Source organism: Pseudoliparis swirei, chromosome 23 (genome assembly GCF_029220125.1).
Source record: "Pseudoliparis swirei isolate HS2019 ecotype Mariana Trench chromosome 23, NWPU_hadal_v1, whole genome shotgun sequence".
Lineage (NCBI taxonomy): Eukaryota > Metazoa > Chordata > Actinopteri > Perciformes > Liparidae > Pseudoliparis > Pseudoliparis swirei.
In genome coordinates this window covers 23,193,444-23,213,603 of record NC_079410.1, presented here as the reverse complement: position 1 = coordinate 23,213,603, position 20,160 = coordinate 23,193,444, and the positions used below count along the sequence as shown (strand labels likewise).

The 20,160-nt window shown below is 50.3% G+C and overlaps 2 protein-coding genes across 2 annotated transcripts in view; one reads left to right on the top strand and one right to left on the bottom strand.

Annotated features, from left to right (window-relative positions):
* Positions 1-324: 324 nt before the first annotated feature.
* On the top strand, positions 325-14,875 carry prkar1aa (protein kinase, cAMP-dependent, regulatory, type I, alpha (tissue specific extinguisher 1) a). The gene is given in 11 exon segments (XM_056406112.1): positions 325-342; positions 2,378-2,559; positions 2,637-2,792; positions 3,660-3,751; positions 5,040-5,101; positions 5,193-5,239; positions 6,125-6,283; positions 6,502-6,615; positions 10,780-10,860; positions 11,022-11,103; positions 13,715-14,875. Coding segments are annotated over 10 exon segments (1,140 nt in total). The 5' UTR covers positions 325-342; positions 2,378-2,385; the 3' UTR covers positions 13,888-14,875.
* Positions 14,876-15,707: 832 nt separating this feature from the next.
* The window catches only part of mettl22 (methyltransferase 22, Kin17 lysine), a 28,571-nt gene continuing 24,118 nt past the window's right edge, over positions 15,708-20,160 (bottom strand). Inside the window, exons 9-11 of the mRNA XM_056406109.1 lie at positions 18,484-18,586; positions 17,829-18,009; positions 15,708-15,957 (exon numbers count right to left, since the gene is read on the bottom strand). Of these exons, the coding sequence (XP_056262084.1) occupies positions 15,808-15,957; positions 17,829-18,009; positions 18,484-18,586 (434 nt within the window). The 3' untranslated portion in view covers positions 15,708-15,807. The remainder of the gene's footprint in view (positions 15,958-17,828; positions 18,010-18,483; positions 18,587-20,160) is intronic.

Sequence of the window (20,160 nt, the reverse complement as noted above, 5' to 3'; positions counted from 1 at the left end):
CAATTTGCCTGACTGATTGTTGAAGCAGACACTGCAAGTTGTTTCATCATTACTAATAATATTTACATTTCTGTGAAAACAAATAGTTCATATACTACTTTTATTGTGAAAAACCTCCAGGCGGAAGTGGAAGTTTTCTGCTGGCAAGAAGAACAATAACCGCGACACGTCATTCCTCGTCGGTGAGGCTGTGTGAGCCGTGAGCCGTGAGCCGTGAGCCGTGAGCCGTGAGCCGTGAGCCGTGAGCCGTGAGCCGTGAGCCGTGAGCCGTGAGCCGTGAGCCGTGAGCCGTGAGCCGTGAGCCGTCGCGTCGCCAGCGCTCCGGTCAGACACGTCGAGCTGGTGGGTTTGTTTTGTGGACAGTGGGTGCTAACGGTTAGCTCGCTAAGCTAACGTAACGCTAACTGAAGTGTTTACTTTACAAAGAGTCAGAAGAAAGCATTACGTGGACTAACAACGACCTTATTGGTGTCACAGTGACTGCCATGTTCACGCGTATCCCTAGTTAACTTTACTCTAACTTTACTCTCACTTTACTCCTCAAATGAACCGTTAGCCAGATGAAAGTAACGATAGCTCAGTGCTAGCTAACTAGCGTTAGCCTCCTCAACGGCTAACTCGCGTCCACGTTCCTTTAACTCGTTGCGTGTATAACTCTGTCCGGAGTGAGGGGCCCTCACAGGGCGGCTGAAGTATAACTCTGTGCGGAGCGAGAGGCCCTCACAGGGCGGCTGAAGTATAACTGTGCGGAGTGAGAGGCCCTCACAGGGCGGCTGAAGTATAACTCTGTCCGGAGCGAGGGGCCCTCACTGGGGGCTGAAGTATAACTCTGTGCGGAGTGAGGGGCCCTCACTGGGGGCTGAAGTATAACTCTGTCCGGAGCGAGGGGCCCTCACTGGGGGCTGAAGTATAACTCTGTCCGGAGCGAGGGGCCCTCACAGGGCGGCTGAAGTATAACTCTGTCCGGAGCGAGGGGCCCTCACTGGGGGCTGAAGTATAACTCTGTGCGGAGTGAGGGGCCCTCACTGGGGGCTGAAGTATAACTCTGTCCGGAGCGAGGGGCCCTCACAGGGCGGCTGAAGTATAACTCTGTCCGGAGCGAGAGGCCCTCACTGGGCGGCTGAAGTATAACTCTGTGCAGAGCGAGAGGCCCTCACTGGGGGCTGAAGTATAACTCTGTGCGGAGCGAGGGGCCCTCACAGGGCGGCTGAAGTATAACTCTGTCTGGAGTGAGAGGCCCTCACAGGGCGGCTGAAGTATAACTCTGTCCGGAGCGAGGGGCCCTCACAGGGCGGCTGAAGTATAACTCTGTCCGGAGCGAGGGGCCCTCACTGGGGGCTGAAGTATAACTCTGTCGGGCGAGAGGCCCTCACAGGGCGGCTGAAGTATAACTCTGTCCGGAGTGAGGGGCCCTCACAGGGGGCTGAAGTATAACTCTGTCTGGAGCGAGAGGCCCTCACAGGGCGGCTGAAGTATAACTCTGTCTGGAGTGAGAGGCCCTCACAGGGCGGCTGAAGTATAACTCTGTCCGGAGCGAGGGGCCCTCACAGGGCGGCTGAAGTATAACTCTGTCCGGAGCGAGGGGCCCTCACAGGGCGGCTGAAGTATAACTCTGTCCGGAGCGAGGGGCCCTCACTGGGGGCTGAAGTATAACTCTGTCCGGAGCGAGGGGCCCTCACAGGGCGGCTGAAGTATAACTCTGTCCGGAGCGAGAGGCCCTCACAGGGTGGCTGAAGTCACTAAATGTAATTTACTCTCATTTATAAGTTCCGCTCGCTCCTCTGGCCCGGTGACGTCACAGTAGAGGTCCTCGTGCCCTGACCCGTGTAAACACACCTGTTTACACATTTGGTTTAATTAAATATTCTGTGTCCTGCTTTTTATCTCCTCTGTTTATTTATTGTACTGCACCACCCTTTACTGTGTGTTGCTCTTTTCACTGTTGACATGTTTTGGGCCCCTGTTATTGCCAAATTGTGCAATATAAATAAACGTACTTACATGTAAACAGGTCTGAAGCCAGTTAACTAGTTAAACTAGTCTCAACGTGGTGTAAATACTGTTTCACATGCCACTCATAATAATTGACTCGGTCCAATTCAAAAGATTGAAGTGTCAAAATCTACCTTTTGATCTCAGTCGTCTGCTGCTTCAACCCGTATGTGTCGGTGCTGATGATGTCCACTGCTCCGTCACCGTGGCACCTGCATCTATTTAATTCACTTTCTCTCAGTGGTGACGTCATAAGTTGTGCCGTGATAGAAACTTGAAATGAGGCTTTATTAGTGATTGTTTGCATGCCGCTGAATGTCCTGCCGGGGCGGCCCATCAGACCTCCTCGCTTCATGATCCTGGGTCACCGTTCCTTCTCCTCCAGGTCACAAGATGGCGTCAAGCAGCACGAGCAGCGAGGAGGAGCGCGGCCTCCAGGAGTGCGAGCGCTACGTCCAGAAGCACCACATCCAGCAGCTGCTGAAGGACTGCATCGTGCAGCTGTGCACGGCCCGGCCCGACCGGCCCGTGGCCTTCCTCCGCGACTACCTGCAGCGCCTGGAGAAGGTGCGGCTGACACGTCTGAGCGCTGAGCGAGCGTCTCGCCGCCTGTGTTCTGAGGGTCACCGTGTGGTGTTGTGCAGGAGGAGGCCCAGCAGGTGGCGCTGCAGCAGAAGTCCGACTCCCGTGAGGACGAGGTGTCCCCGCCCATGAACCCCGTGGTGAGGGAGCGCGCCCGGAGAGGAGCCATCAGTGCGGAGGTGTACACGGAGGAGGACGCGGCCGCCTACGTCAGAAAGGTCCGTAGACACCTCCACCTGTCCTTGACGCCGCACACGGCAACAGTTACACACCACCCACCACCGGGGGCCGCACCGTGAACGATGACATCGGCATAGTGACATCATTATTATGACGCTAGACGGTCAGTTCTGCTTCCAGGGCCTCCGTCAGTACCCCCCCCCCCCCCCCTTGGACCTCTACATGTTGTCATGGCACACAGCATACCACATGTGTCATTGGGATTTTACGTAATGGAGCAACACAAAATAGTCCATCATTTGGAAGTGTGTGTGTGTGTGTGTGGGGGGGGGGGTGGGGTGACAGTCCATCAAAATGATTTCAAAATAAAAGTATGAAAAGTTCCCTTTGGGTTCTGTTACTACCAGTTCAGTTTATATTATATTGTCCAATATCACAAATCACAACCTCCCCTCAGAGGGCTTTAGAATCTGTACACGTCGACACCTTTGACCTTTGACCTCACATCGGATCAGGAGGAACTCCTGAAAAACAGAAAACAGGAAGAACCCTTCAGGAGATTGAAGGCCAGAGAGGACCAGTGAACTATCAATACCGGGCCCTGATTCTAATTAATTTAATGTTCATCAGAGCACAATTTGGACAATAATTATCTAGCTAGCAAACCCTGAAATGATTAAATATAATAAAACTAGACCGTTTAAAAAACTATTTATTTATTGAACTACTCGGTTATATATTTATATTTCCTGTATTTATATGTTTCATTTGATTGAATTGCTATTTTTATATATTTCTTTGTTTAATATTAAATAATGTCTTTCCTTACAAGTATTGTGACTTCCAATATAGGTTTAGATTGTAGTTTGTTAATATGTATTAATATTCCCTAACATGTAAACCAGGTGATCCCTAAAGACTACAAGACCACGGCGGCGCTGGGTAAAGCCATGGAGAGGAACGTGCTGTTCGCCCACCTGGACGACACCGAGAGGAGGTAACATCCGTGTGGATGAACCTGTTCATTGGTCATGTGGATGAACCTGTTCATTGGTCATGAGGATGAACCTGTTCATTGGTCATGAGGATGAACCTGTTCATTGGTCATGTGGATGAACCTGTTCATTGATCATGTGGATGAACCTGTTCATTGGTCATGAGGATGAACCTGTTCATTGGTCATGAGGATGAACCTGTTCATTGGTCATGAGGATGAACCTGTTCATTGGTCATGTGGATGAACCTGTTCATTGGTCATGTGGATGAACCTGTTCATTGGTCATGAGGATGAACCTGTTCATTGGTCATGAGGATGAACCTGTTCATTGGTCATGGATGAACCTGTTCATTGGTCATGAGGATGAACCTGTTCATTGGTCATGAGGATGAACCTGTTCATTGGTCATGTGGATGAACCTGTTCATTGGTCATGTGGATGAACCTGTTCATTGGTCATGAGGATGAACCTGTTCATTGGTCATGAGGATGAACCTGTTCATTGGTCATGAGGATGAACCTGTTCATTGGTCATGGATGAACCTGTTCATTGGTCATGAGGATGAACCTGTTCATTGGTCATGAGGATGAACCTGTTCATTGGTCATGAGGATGAACCTGTTCATTGGTCATGAGGATGAACCTGTTCATTGGTCATGTGGATGAACCTGTTCATTGGTCATGAGGATGAACCTGTTCATTGGTCATGAGGATGAACCTGTTCATTGGTCATGAGGATGAACCTGTTCATTGGTCATGAGGATGAACCTGTTCATTGGTCATGAGGATGAACCTGTTCATTGGTCATGAGGATGAACCTGTTCATTGGTCATGAGGATGAACCTGTTCATTGGTCATGAGGATGAACCTGTTCATTGGTCATGAGGATGAACCTGTTCATTGGTCATGAGGATGAACCTGTTCATTGGTCATGAGGATGAACCTGTTCATTGGTCATGAGGATGAACCTGTTCATTGGTCATGAGGATGAACCTGTTCATTGGTCATGTGGATGAACCTGTTCATTGGTCATGAGGATGAACCTGTTCATTGGTCATGTGGATGAACCTGTTCATTGGTCACCATGTGGATGAACCTGTTCATTGGTCATGTGGATGAACCTGTTCATTGGTCATGAGGATGAACCTGTTCATTGGTCATGTGGATGAATCTGTTCATTAGTCATGAGGAAGAACCTGTTCATTGGTCATGAGGATGAACCTGTTCATTGGTCATGAGGATGAACCCTGCTCTTAATGCCTCTGACCACATGGTTTCTGTCCCTCTAGTGACATCTTTGATGCGATGTTCTCAGTCAACTACATCGCTGGAGAAACGGTCATCGAGCAAGGTGAGTGCTACACACTGGACTCCATGGAAGGCTGTATTGTTCTTTGTTGTATTGTTCTTTCAGTCATGGGCCTCTTTCTTCCTTGTTCTAGGCGATGAGGGAGACAACTTCTACGTCATTCACCTGGGGGAGATGGACGTAAGAGGCTCTCATGTGTCTGTAGTTTTAAACGGTGTACAAATGTAAAGAAAATCTCTAATTTAGTTTTCTTTAAATTATTTTAGAAGAACTAATGGGTGGAGTTACATTACAGCTCGTGCTGCTGCCCCCAAGTGGACAACATGTGTATGTGTTTATATACAGGACTGTCTCAGAAAATTAGAATATTGTGATAAAGTTCTTTATTTTCTGTAATGCAATTAAAAAAACAAAAATGTCATGCATTCTGGATTCATTACAAATCAACTGAAATATTGCAAGCCTTTTATTCTTTTAATATTGCTGATTATGGCTTACAGCTTAAGAAAACTCTAAAATCCTATCTCATAAAATTTGAATATTTCCTCAGACCAAGTAAAAAAAAAAGATTTATCACAGCAAAACAAAATCAAACATTTGAAAATGTGTTTCCAGGTGTTTCGAGTTAATTAGACGATTCAAGTGATTTGTTTAATACCCTACTAGTATACTTTTTCATGATATTCTAATATTTAGAAATAGGATATTTGAGTTTTCTTAAGCTGTAAGCCATAATCAGCAATATTAAAAGAATAAAAGGCTTGCAATATTTCAGTTGATTTGTAATGAATCCAGATTGCATGACATTTTTGTTTTTTTAATTGCATTACAGAAAATAAAGAACTTTATCACAATATTCTAATTTTCTGAGACAGTCCTGTATATACAGTATATATAATATATATATATTGTATATAAATAGTATATATATTATATATAATATATATATTATATATAAATAGTATATATATATATCTTCCAGCATCATGTTGTCATGGCTGCCGTCAGGCATGTGTCCCTGCGTTGCCGTGAGCAACCTGGTCCCGTCTGTTCTGACTCCTGCAGGTGTACGTGAACAACGAGCTGGTGACCAGCATCGGGGAGGGGGGGAGCTTCGGGGAGCTGGCTCTGATCTACGGGACCCCCCGGGCGGCTTCGGTCAGGGCCAGGTCCAACGTGAAGCTGTGGGGCATCGACAGAGACAGCTACCGGAGGATACTCATGGTGAGCAGGAGGGAGGAGGAGGGGGAGGAGAGAGGGAGGGAGGGGGGGGAGGGGGAGGAGGGAGAGGGGAGGGGGGAGGGGAGGAGGGGGAGGAGGAGAGGGAGGAGGGGGGGAGGAGGAGGAGGGAGGGAGGAGCGAGGAGGAAGAAGGAGGAGAGAGGAGAGGAGGGAGGAGGCAGGAGGGGTGGAGGACATGTCACCATGTGCTCTTCTCTCTAGGGAAGCACCTTGAGGAAGCGCAAGATGTACGAGGAGTTCCTCAGCAAGGTGTCCATTCTAGGTGAGAACATGTGACTGGACCCTCGTGTTGCCCCGATGACCCCTGCCCCTCGTGTTGCGCCCCGATGACCCCTGACCCTCGTGTTGCGCCCCGATGACCCCTGCCCTCGTGTTGCGCCCCGATGACCCCTGCCCCTCGTGTTGCGCCCCCGATGACCCCTGACCCTCGTGTTGCGCCCCCGATGACCCCTGACCCTCGTGTTGCGCCCCGATGACCCCTGACCCTCGTGTTGCGCCCCGATGACCCCTGACCCTCGTGTTGCGCCCCGATGACCCCTGACCCTCGTGTTGCGCCCGCGATGACCCCTGACCCTCGTGTTGAGCCCCGATGACCCCTCGTGTTGAGCCCCGATGACCCCTGACCCTCGTGTTGCGCCCCCGATGACCCTGACCCTCGTGTTGCGCCCCGATGACCCCTGACCCTCGTGTTGCGCCCCGATGACCCCTGACCGTGTTGCGCCCGATGACCCTGACCCTCGTGTTGCGCCCGATGACCCCTCGTGTTGCGCCCCGATGACCCCTGACCCTCGTGTTGCGCCCCCGATGACCCTGACCCTCGTGTTGCGCCCCGATGACCCCTGACCCTCGTGTTGCGCCCCGATGACCCCTGACCCTCGTGTTGAGGCCCGATGACCCCTGACCCTCGTGTTGCGCCCCGATGACCCCTGACCCTCGTGTTGCGCCCCGATGACCCCTGACCCTCGTGTTGCGCCCCGATGACCCCTGACCCTCGTGTTGCGCCCCCGATGACCCCTGACCCTCGTGTTGCGCCCCGATGACCCCTGACCCTCGTGTTGCGCCCCGATGACCCCTGACCCTCGTGTTGCGCCCCCGATGACCCCTGACCCTCGTGTTGCGCCCCGATGACCCCTGACCCTCGTGTTGCGCCCCGATGACCCCTGACCCTCGTGTTGCGCCCCCGATGACCCCTGACCCTCGTGTTGCGCCCCGATGACCCCTGACCCTCGTGTTGCGCCCGATGACCCCTGACCTCGTGTTGCGCCCGATGACCCCTGACCCTCGTGTTGCGCCCGATGACCCCTGACCCTCGTGTTGCGCCCCGATGACCCCTGACCCTCGTGTTGCGCCCCGATGACCCCTGACCCTCGTGTTGCGCCCCGATGACCCCTGACCCTCGTGTTGCGCCCCGATGACCCCTGACCCTCGTGTTGCGCCCCGGATGACCCCTGACCCTCGTGTTGCGCCCCCGATGACCCCTGACCCTCGTGTTGCGCCCCCGATGACCCCTGACCCTCGTGTTGCGCCCCCGATTACCCCTGACCTCGTGTTGCTGATGACCCCTGACCCTCGTGTTGCGCCCGATGACCCCTGACCCTCGTGTTGCGCCCGATGACCCTGACCCTCGTGTTGCGCCCGATGACCCTGACCCTCGTGTTGCGCCCGATGACCCCTGACCCTCGTGTTGCGCCCGATGACCCCTGACCTCGTGTTGCGCCCGATGACCCCTGACCCTCGTGTTGCGCCCGATGACCCCTGACCTCGTGTTGATGACCCTGACCCTCGTGTTGCGCCCGATGACCCCTGACCCTCGTGTTGCGCCCCCGATGACCCCTGACCCTCGTGTTGCGCCCCGATGACCCCTGACCCTCGTGTTGCGCCCCGATGACCCCTGACCCTCGTGTTGCGCCCCGATGACCCTGACCCTCGTGTTGCGCCCGATGACCCCTGACCTCGTGTTGCGCCCGATGACCCCTGACCTCGTGTTGCGCGATGACCCCTGACCCTCGTGTTGCGCCCGATGACCCCTGTGACCCTCGTGTTGCGCCCGATGACCCCTGACCTCGTGTTGCGCCCGATGACCCCTGACCCTCGTGTTGCGCCCGATGACCCTGACCCTCGTGTTGCCCCGATGACCCCTGACCCTCGTGTTGCGCCCCGATGACCCCTGACCCTCGTGTTGCGCCCCGATGACCCCTGACCCTCGTGTTGCGCCCCGATGACCCTGACCCTCGTGTTGAGCCCCGATGACCCCTGACCCTCGTGTTGCGCCCCCGATGACCCTGACCCTCGTGTTGCGCCCCGATGACCCCTGACCCTCGTGTTGCGCCCCGATGACCCCTGACCCTCGTGTTGCGCCCCGATGACCCCTGACCCTCGTGTTGCGCCCCGATGACCCCTGACCCTCGTGTTGCGCCCCGATGACCCTGACCCTCGTGTTGAGCCCCGATGACCCCTGACCTCGTGTTGCGCCCGATGACCCCTGACCCTCGTGTTGCGCCCCGATGACCCTCGTGTTGCGCCCTGACCCCTGACCCTCGTGTTGCGCCCGATGACCCCTGACCCTCGTGTTGCGCCCGATGACCCCTGACCTCGTGTTGCGCCCGATGACCCCTGACCCTCGTGTTGCGCCCGATGACCCCTGACCCTCGTGTTGCGCCCGATGACCCCTGACCCTCGTGTTGCGCGATGACCCTGACCCTCGTGTTGCGCCCGATGACCCCTGACCCTCGTGTTGCGCCCGATGACCCTGACCCTCGTGTTGCCCCGATGACCCTGACCCTCGTGTTGCGCCGATGACCCCTGACCTCGTGTTGAGCCCGATGACCCCTGACCCTCGTGTTGCGCCCGATGACCCCTGACCTCGTGTTGCGCCCGATGACCCTGACCCTCGTGTTGGCCCGATGACCCTGACCCTCGTGTTGCGCCCGATGACCCCTGACCCTCGTGTTGCGCCCCGATGACCCCTGACCCTCGTGTTGCGCCCCCGATGACCCCTGACCCTCGTGTTGCGCCCCCGATGACCCCTGACCCTCGTGTTGCGCCCCGGATGACCCCTGACCCTCGTGTTGCGCCCCCGATGACCCCTGACCCTCGTGTTGCGCCCCCGATGACCCCTGACCCTCGTGTTGCGCCCCCGATGACCCCTGACCCTCGTGTTGCGCCCCGATGACCCCTGACCCTCGTGTTGCGCCCCGATGACCCCTGACCCTCGTGTTGCGCCCCGATGACCCCTGACCCTCGTGTTGCGCCCCGATGACCCCTGACCCTCGTGTTGCGCCCCGATGACCCTGACCCTCGTGTTGAGCCCCGATGACCCCTGACCCTCGTGTTGCGCCCGATGACCCTGACCCTCGTGTTGCGCCCGATGAACCCTGACCCTCGTGTTGCGCCCCGATGACCCCTGACCTCGTGTTGAGCCCCGATGACCCCTGACTCTCGTGTTGCTCCCCGATGACCCCTGACCCTCGTGTTGCGCGATGACCCTGACCCTCGTGTTGCGCCCGATGACCCCTGACCCTCGTGTTGCGCCCGATGACCCCTGACCTCGTGTTGCGCCCGATGACCCCTGACCCTCGTGTTGCGCCCGATGACCCTGACCCGTGTTGCGCCCGATGACCCCTGACCCTCGTGTTGGCCCGATGACCCCTGACCCTCGTGTTGCGCCCGATGACCCTGACCCTCGTGTTGCGCCCCGATGACCCTGACCCTCGTGTTGCGCCCGATGACCCCTGACCCTCGTGTTGCGCCCGATGACCCCTGACCCTCGTGTTGGCCCCGATGACCCCTGACCCGTGTTGCGCCCGATGACCCCTGACCTCGTGTTGCGATGACCCCTGACCCTCGTGTTGAGCCCGATGACCCCTGACCTCGTGTTGCGCCCGATGACCCCTGACCTCGTGTTGCGCCCGATGACTGACCCTCGTGTTGCGCCCGATGACCCCTGACCCTCGTGTTGCGCCCGATGACCCCTGACCCTCGTGTTGCGCCCGATGACCCCTGACCCTCGTGTTGCGCCCGATGACCCCTGACCCTCGTGTTGCGCCCGATGACCCCTGACCCTCGTGTTGCGCCCGATGACCCCTGACCTCGTGTTGAGCCCGATGACCCTGACCTCGTGTTGCGCCCGATGACCCCTGACCCTCGTGTTGCGCCCCGATGACCCTGACCTCGTGGTGTTGCGCCCCGATGACCCCTGACCCTCGTGTTGAGCCCCGATGACCCCTGACCCTCGTGTTGAGCCCCGATGACCCCTGACCCTCGTGTTGCGCCCCGATGACCCCTGACCCTCGTGTTGCGCCCCGATGACCCCTGACCCTCGTGTTGCGCCCGATGACCCTGACCTCGTGTTGCGCCCGATGACCCCTGACCCTCGTGTTGCGCCCGATGACCCCTGACCCTCGTGTTGCGCCCCGATGACCCCTGACCCTCGTGTTGCGCCCCGATGTCCCCGTGTCTCTGGAGCGCCACGGTGGGCAGCCTGGACGGGTTCAGTTTGGGGACCGCCAGAGGATCGTGGTGCAGGGAGAGCCTGGAGACGAGTTCTTCATCATCCTGGAGGTACACACTTCCTGTCATGTGGTCCTGTTCAGCCAATGAGCAGCCAGCTCTACTTCCTGTTGGGTCATGTGGTCCTGTTCAGCCAATGAGCAGCCAGCTCTACTTTGAGAATTGTTGACTTCTGAGATATGTAGTTGTTGATGTTGATGTTGTGCTAACAGGGGACAGCAGCTGTGCTCCAGAGGCGTTCAGAGGAAGAGGAGTTTGTGGAGGTCGGCAGACTCGGACCCTCAGATTACTTTGGTAACACACACATCTACACACACACACACACACACTAACACATCTACACACGCATATACACACATCTACACACACATATACACACGTACTAACACATATACACACACACATACTAACACATACACATACTAACACACATACTAACACATCTACACACGCACACATCTACACATGCATATACACACATCTACACACACATACTAACACATACACATACACACATCTACACACACATATACACACGTACTAACACATATACACACACACATACTAACACATCTACACACACATACTAACACATACACATACTAACACATCTACACACACATACTAACACATATACACACACACATACTAACACATATACACACATAACAACATATACACACACATACTAACATATACACACACATACTAACACACACACACATAACACATCTACACACACATACTAACACATCTACACACACATACTAACACATATACACACACATACTAACACATCTACACACACACATACTAACACATCTACACACACATACTAACACATATACACACACATACTAACACATATACACACACATACTAACACATATACACACATACTAACATATACACACACATACTAACACATATACACACACATACTAACACATCTACACACACACATACTAACACATCTACACACACATACTAACACATATACACACACACATACTAACACATCACACATACTAACACATATACACACACACATACTAACACATCTACACACACACATACTAACACATCTACACACACATACTAACACATATACACACACATACTAACACATATACACACATACTAACACATATACACACATACTAACACATATACACACACATACTAACACATCTACACACACACATACTAACACATATACACACACATACTAACACATATACACACACATACTAACACATATACACACACATACTAACACATATACACACACACATACTAACACATATACACACATACTAACACATCTACACACACTAACACATACACACACATACTAACACATATACACACACTAACATATACACACATACTAACACACACACATACTAACACATACACATACTAACACATCTACACACACATACTAACACATATACACACACATACTAACACATCTACACACACATACTAACACATATACACACACATACTAACACATATACACACACATACATACACATATACACACATACTAGCACATCTACACACACATACTAACACATATACACACACACATACTAACACATATACACACACATACTAACACATATACACACATACTAACACATATACACACACATACTAACACATCTACACACACATACTAACACATCTACACACACATACTAACACATATACACACACATACTAACACATCTACACACACATACTAACACATATACACACACATACTAACACATATACACACATACTAACACATACACATACTAACACATCTACACACACATACTAACACATATACACACACATACTAACACATATACACACACATACTAACACATCTACACACACATACTAACACATCTACACACACATACTAACACATATACACACACACATACTAACACATCTACACACACATACTAACACATATACACACACACATACTAACACATCTACACACACATACTAACACATCTACACACACATACTAACACATATACACACATACTAACACATATACACACATACTAACACATATACACACACATATACAGACGTACTAACACATAGACACACACACATACTAACACATCTACACACACATACTAACACATATACACACACACATACTAACACATCTACACACACATACTAACACATATACACGTACACATCTACACACGCATACTAACACATACACATCTACACACATACTAACACATATACACACACATCTACACACACATACTAACACATATACACGTACACATCTACACACGCATATACACACATATTAACACGTACACATCTACACACGCACATACACACATCTACACACACATACTAACACATCTACACACGCACACATCTACATACACATCTACACACACATACTAACACATCTACACACGCACACATACACACATCTACACATATACACACATCTACATACGTATCTACACACACATACTAACACATACATATCTACACACACATATATACACACGCACACATACACATACTAACACATATACACACATCTACATACGCATCTACACACACATACTAACACATACATATCTACACACACATACTAACACATACATATCTACACACACATATATGCACACGCACACATACACATCTACACACACACATACTAACACATCTACACACACATACTAACACATCTACACACACATACTAACACATACACATCTACACACATACTAACACATATACACACACACACTAACACATCTACACACACATACTAACACATATACACACATCTACATACGCATCTACACACACATACTAACACATACATATCTAACACACACACATGTAACCCCCCCAGGTGAGATCTCCCTGCTGATGAACCGGCCCCGGGCTGCCACCGTGGTGGCGTGCGGGCCCCTGAAGTGTGTGAAGATGGACCGTCCTCGTTTTGAGAGGGTTCTGGGGCCCTGCTCCGACATCCTGAAGAGGAACATCCAGCAGTACAACAGCTTCGTGTCCCTCTCCGTCTGACCGCTCCTCTTCCTCCTCTCCGTCTGACCTGCTCCTCTTCATCCTCTTCCTCCTCTCCGTCTGACCTGCTCCTCTTCCTCCTCTAAGGGGACCTCCCTGTGACTCCTGGTTCTGTCTCCTCTGAACCGGGCTGCCTTCTCTGAGCGCGTTATGAACACGACTATATTATACAGACACCCAGAGGACATCTTCATGTTCTTCATCTTCATGTCTCTTTAACGTGTTCCGTGACCCGTAAACGACATTCCATCACCCTTCGGCTGCAGCAGCTCCTGTTACCATGGTTACCAGTCTGCTGTGGCCGGTTGTAGCTCGTAGACACGCCCCTTAAGGGTTGCCATGGCATTAAGAGGCTGTAGTTTTAACCCGGAGAGATGAAGCGTGACCTTTCAGTCCGTTAATTGTTCCCCTGTCTCTTTAAATGTTGACGTCTTAACTTCTTCAGGATGGTTTCCTTTGTTTTACTTTAAGTATTCATGAACTCTTGAACAAGAGAAGATGTGACTATAGGTGTAATGTTTTAACCCTTTAACTCACATTAGTTACAGCTCTGATGCAAATCTATATATTTCTATATTTCTCTGCAGATTTTGCGATATACAAACTATTTAATCAAAGGAAAGCTTTGAGATGCTGTTCAGGGTTCGTGTGTGTGTGTGTGTGCTCTCCAAACCAAACTGCCAACATTCTTCAGTGACAATAGTGGAAGTGTGTGTTCCACTTCATGTTCCTCTCTATTGGTCCTGAAGCTTTTCTTTCTCTCAGAAACCGGCCAATCAGAGCGTGACTCATGTTGAGCTCGTTGTTCATGTTTATCAAACGTGTCACTTCCTGTTTTTCAGCCGTCCTCTGACTACAGTATTCTGACTCCAGTCGACCAGCAGAGTGTTCAGACGTGTTACATGTTATGACGTGTTACATGTTACATGACACGTGTTACATGTTATATGACATGTGTTACAGCAATAAAGAGAAGGTTCTTTTCAGAGTTGTTGTTGAGGCTGTGAAGTGTACACATGTCTTTGTTTCCTCCTGTTTGATTGGTTCACACTTCAGTTCATTTACTGAGCTCCATTGAACAGGAACAGCTTCCTGTTTCAGTCTTGAGACTTTCACAATAAAAGCATCCTAGAAGAATGAATATACACTTTTATTAATCCCTAAGGGGAAATTAGATCTCTGCATTTAACCCATCCTTAGTTATTAAGGAGCAGTGGGCTGCGGTGATGCGCCCGGGAAGCAGCTGGGGGTTCAGTGCCTTGCTCAAGGACACTTCGACTTGCAACTAATGGGGAGAGCGGGGATCGAACCCACAACCCTGCGGTTGCAGGACGGCCCTCTTACCCCACTGAGCTAAACCTGCCCCCAACACGCTGGAGTGGTGAACTGGTCCCAGTTTAAACCTCAAACCAACCCACAGGGGGGGGGGGGGACTTCTACTTATCGTGGAGTATTTTCAAATGTAGGTTTTACTAGTAAATAAAGGAAATGAATATTACTTAAGAATACTATATGAATACACCTGTTCAACAACCAGTTGCAGTCTGCAGCCTCACCACTAGATGTCACTAAACTGTGTGTGTGTGTGGCCTCAGACCAGTGAAGCAGAACTTAGACCCCACACAGGAGTTACCACACAGTGACCGTTTACTCCTGGTGGCTGACGGGGGTCACTGCAGGGGTCACACCTGATCAATGAAGCTACTTCCTGCCCCCCCCACGGCACCCAGACACCTTTATATGACGGATCACACAGCTGACCCAGGTACGACCCACGGACCGTTGTTGAGGTACCAGGAGACACAAGGAACCACACGCACCACTTTGAATTACTTTATGGTCAGAAGTGCACAAGATCACAACAATAATTATTCTACCGTCCTGCTCACATGAGTGACGCGTTTGACTCCCCGAGGAGCTCTACCTGTCCACCTGTCCCCTGAGGAGCTCTACCTGTCCACCTGTCCCTTGAGGATGTGATGGTTCTGTCTCACACTTCAAGCCTTCACCGTAGGGGTCAGAGGTCACCGTGCTCACAGGAAGTGCCGTGGCGGTGACCTTCCAGAGCTCCTGAAACCACAAGAGAACAACCTGAAGCCTCCATAGAGCTGCAGGTGAGCCTGATGCGCCGGGTCCACCCGCCTCCACCTGGGGGAACCGGGCGGACCAGGTGAGTCCTGCTACGCCGGTCAGCCATGCTGCAGTTGGGACTGGGACACACCTCTACTCAAATGAAGACGGACTGGTTTGAGATTAAACGCTTAACGGTTTAGGGTTGGGTAAGTAAAATGTGAGACCAGTAGAGTGTGAGACCAGTAGAGTGTGAGACCAGTGGAGTGTGAGACCAGTGGAGACCAGTAGAGAGTGAGACCAGTAGAGTGTGAGACCAGTAGAGAGTGAGACCAGTAGAGTGTGAGACCAGTGGAGACCAGTAGAGTGTGAGACCAGTAGAGTGTGAGACCAGTAGAGTATGAGACCAGTAGAGTGTGAGACCAGTAGAGACCAATAGAGTGTGAGACCAGTAGAGAGTGAGACCAATAGAGTGTGAGACCAGTAGAGTGTGAGACCAGTGGAGTGTGAGACCAGTGGAGACCAGTAGAGAGTGACCAGTAGAGAGTGAGACCAGTAGAGTGTGAGACCAGTAGAGAGTGAGACCAGTAGAGTGTGAGACCAGTGGAGACCAGTAGAGTGTGAGACCAGTAGAGTGTGAGACCAGTAGAGTATGAGACCAGTAGAGTGTGAGACCAGTAGAGACCAATAGAGTGTGAGACCAGTAGAGAGTGAGACCAATAGAGTGTGAGACCAGTAGAGTGTGAGACCAGTAGAGACCAGTAGAGATTGAGACCAGTAGAGTGTGAGACCAGTAGAGACCAATAGAGTGTGAGACCAGTAGAGTGTGAGACCAGTAGAGATTGAGACCAGTAGAGTGTGAGACCAGTGGAGACCAGTAGAGTGTGAGACCAGTAGAGACCAGTAGAGTGTGAGACCAGTAGAGACCAGTAGAGTGTGAGACCAGTAGAGACCAGTAGAGTGTGAGACCAGTAGAGACCAGTAGAGACCAGTAGAGGCAGTAGAGACCAGTAGAGGCCAGTAGAGTGTGAGACCAGTAGAGTGTGAGACCAGTAGAGTGTGAGACCAGTAGAGACCAGTAGAGTGTGAGACCAGTGGAGGCCAGTAGAGTGTGAGACCAGTAGAGACCAGTAGAGACCAGTAGAGAGTGAGACCAGTGGAGGCCAGTAGAGTGTGAGACCAGTAGAGACCAGTAGAGTGTGAGACCAGTAGAGACCAGTAGAGTGTGAGACCAGTAGAGACCAGTAGAGTGTGAGACCAGTAGAGACCAGTAGAGTGTGAGACCAGTAGAGACCAGTAGAGACCAGTAGAGAGTGAGACCAGTGGAGGCCAGTAGAGTGTGAGACCAGTAGAGACCAGTAGGTGTGAGACCAGTAGAGACCAGTAGAGTGTGAGACCAGTAGAGACCAGTAGAGACCAGTAGAGAGTGAGACCAGTGGAGGCCAGTAGAGTGTGAGACCAGTAGAGACCAGTAGAGAGTGAGACCAGTGGAGGCCAGTAGAGTGTGAGACCAGTAGAGACCAGTAGAGTGTGAGACCAGTAGAGACCAGTAGAGTGTGAGACCAGTAGAGACCAGTAGAGACCAGTAGAGAGTGAGACCAGTGGAGGCCAGTAGAGTGTGAGACCAGTAGAGACCAGTAGAGTGTGAGACCAGTAGAGACCAGTAGAGTGTGAGACCAGTAGAGACCAGTAGAGACCAGTAGAGAGTGAGACCAGTGGAGGCCAGTAGAGTGTGAGACCAGTAGAGACCAGTAGAGAGTGAGACCAGTGGAGGCCAGTAGAGTGTGAGACCAGTAGAGACCAGTAGAGTGTGAGACCAGTAGAGACCAGTAGAGAGTGAGACCAGTAGAGACCAGTAGAGTGTGTGTTACCAGCTGCTCGATGCGCTCGTAGAGGAGCGACTGCCTGAAGTCGGTGGCGAGCCGCTCCACGGTGAAGCGGCGCCCGGCCTTCTGCTCCTCCTCCTCCTCCTCCTCCAGCTGCTGCAGGCAGCGGCTGAAGTGGTTGTAGGCGTCGCAGGAAACGTCCATGTGGCGCAGGGTGAAGTTCATCCTTCAGAGAGGTCAGAGGTCATCAGGAGAGGGGCTCATGGGGTACACATATCAAGCTCCCTGTATGATGTGTGAGGTCAGAGGTCAAATTAAGTAGCATTCATATTTCTCCTCTCCTACTTTTCATAAACGTATTTCTAGTTTTATTTTTGAGAAAACAGAAACTACTGCGTCGTCAATTAACGATGTAACATCTGACTGAAAAACAATAATAATCATATAAACATCTTAAAATACATATTTTTTTCAAACGTATTCCGAGACTTTCACAATAAAAGCATCCTAGAACACGCTGGAGTTAACTGGACTACATGGAAGGTGAACTGGTCCCAGTTTGACCCTCACTGTTACCCAGAGCCGTGAGTCATCGTTACAGGCCTCAGTGTGATTGGTTGAGCTGTTGCTGAGCAACGAGCTGAGGAGAGGTGACCACCACATTCAATCTCACGTCAAACAGGTGGAGCGCCCTGCTCACCTCTTCTCTAAGGAGATGAAGATGGTGCAGGTGTGACGGAGGTTACTGCAGAGGCGGTACAGGGTCCGGAAGAGCCCGTCGGTCAGATCCTCCTCGTAGCAGACTGCACACACACACACTGTTCAACCCTGGATCACTAAAATTACGTTCCCCCAGACCTAAAATGCAATTTGCAGTTACGTTTGACAAACGTATTTCTCTCCAGATTACGTTTGTATTTGACGTATTATAATTACAAATTCGTCTCTGATCAACGTATCTTTGCCGTTTGTTGTTGTCTCTTTTCTACAATGCTGTTATGAATTGTAAAAAGCGTTCTCTAGTCTTATTTATTATTATGTTATATGTTGTTTCGCCTGCGTATTCTGACAGCAATAAGCGTTGTAACGGATCATATGAATTGGCGTGAAGACTTGCTGCTGGTGACGCTCCTTTATTTTCTTTCTTTAGGTGACAATACATTAATTAAAACTCGTAAACGATCACCACCTTAACAGAGTTAGTCCCATACGGGACAAATCAACTATTTAAACTTGTTATAAAATGCGCATCTGTCCGTAATCTATACCATAAAGTTCGCATTTTAACCTAAAAAAAAAGTGCGCTTCCTTTTAACTTTTCAAAATAAAAGTCCGATTTGTCTGTTAAGCGGAAGTAGTATAACACGTCTATATTTATTCAAACAATACAATATAAAAGGCATACATCAAAATCAATAAGGAAAATGACAAACAGTCAAACAACTCAAAACAATAAACCCTTCATGGCGTTATTTACAGGCGTGTTTACTTCTCATCAAACAAAAAGAGCAGGTACCCGGAAAAATCTGGGAAATAATTTGGGAATTGTTAATAAAACATGATTTACCCTTCAACTTCCACTGATATGCATGCAAACTAATACATCGTTTCACACACACACACACACACACACACACACACTGACAGAAACACATAGACACTTACATACGTACACACACACACAGGCAGAGACACACACATACTCACACACAGACACACACTCTTACACACGCACACACACACAGACAGACACACACTCACACACACACAGAATGACAGACACACACACACAGACACACACTCTCACACACAGACAAACACAGGCAGAGACACACACTCACACACACACACACAAATACACATGCACACACACGCATACTCTGCAGACTGACCCTTGACCTCCCAATTGTCTCTCAGATATAACCCTACTGCTATATATTTAATATATTATATTTACCTAAATATAATACTTTGAGGTCGTGGGGGGAATCCCCTCCAAAAGATTCACAAGAGAAAATTGTCACCGTGCCAATAACCCTTGTACGATCCTTAAAACCAGTCTTTTAGTTAATGTTTCATACTTTCAATCAACTTAAAGATCTGGATTATTTTCAGATTCAAAGAGGGGCCTCTGAATATGAATACCCTACAGTTTTGGACCGATAGCTCTGAGTTAAGGGCCCCAAAAACAGGTCCAAAGGGTCAAATTGGGCCTTATTCTCTTAAATGTGCATATTTTTTGACAAGTGCAAAAATGGCCATAATCTCCTAAATATTAGTCCTGGAAATCCCAAATTGAACACAGACACTCAGGACAGGGCCTACAATGAGGTGATATTTCCTCCGAAACACCCACAAGAGTTAATTGGCTGTCTGA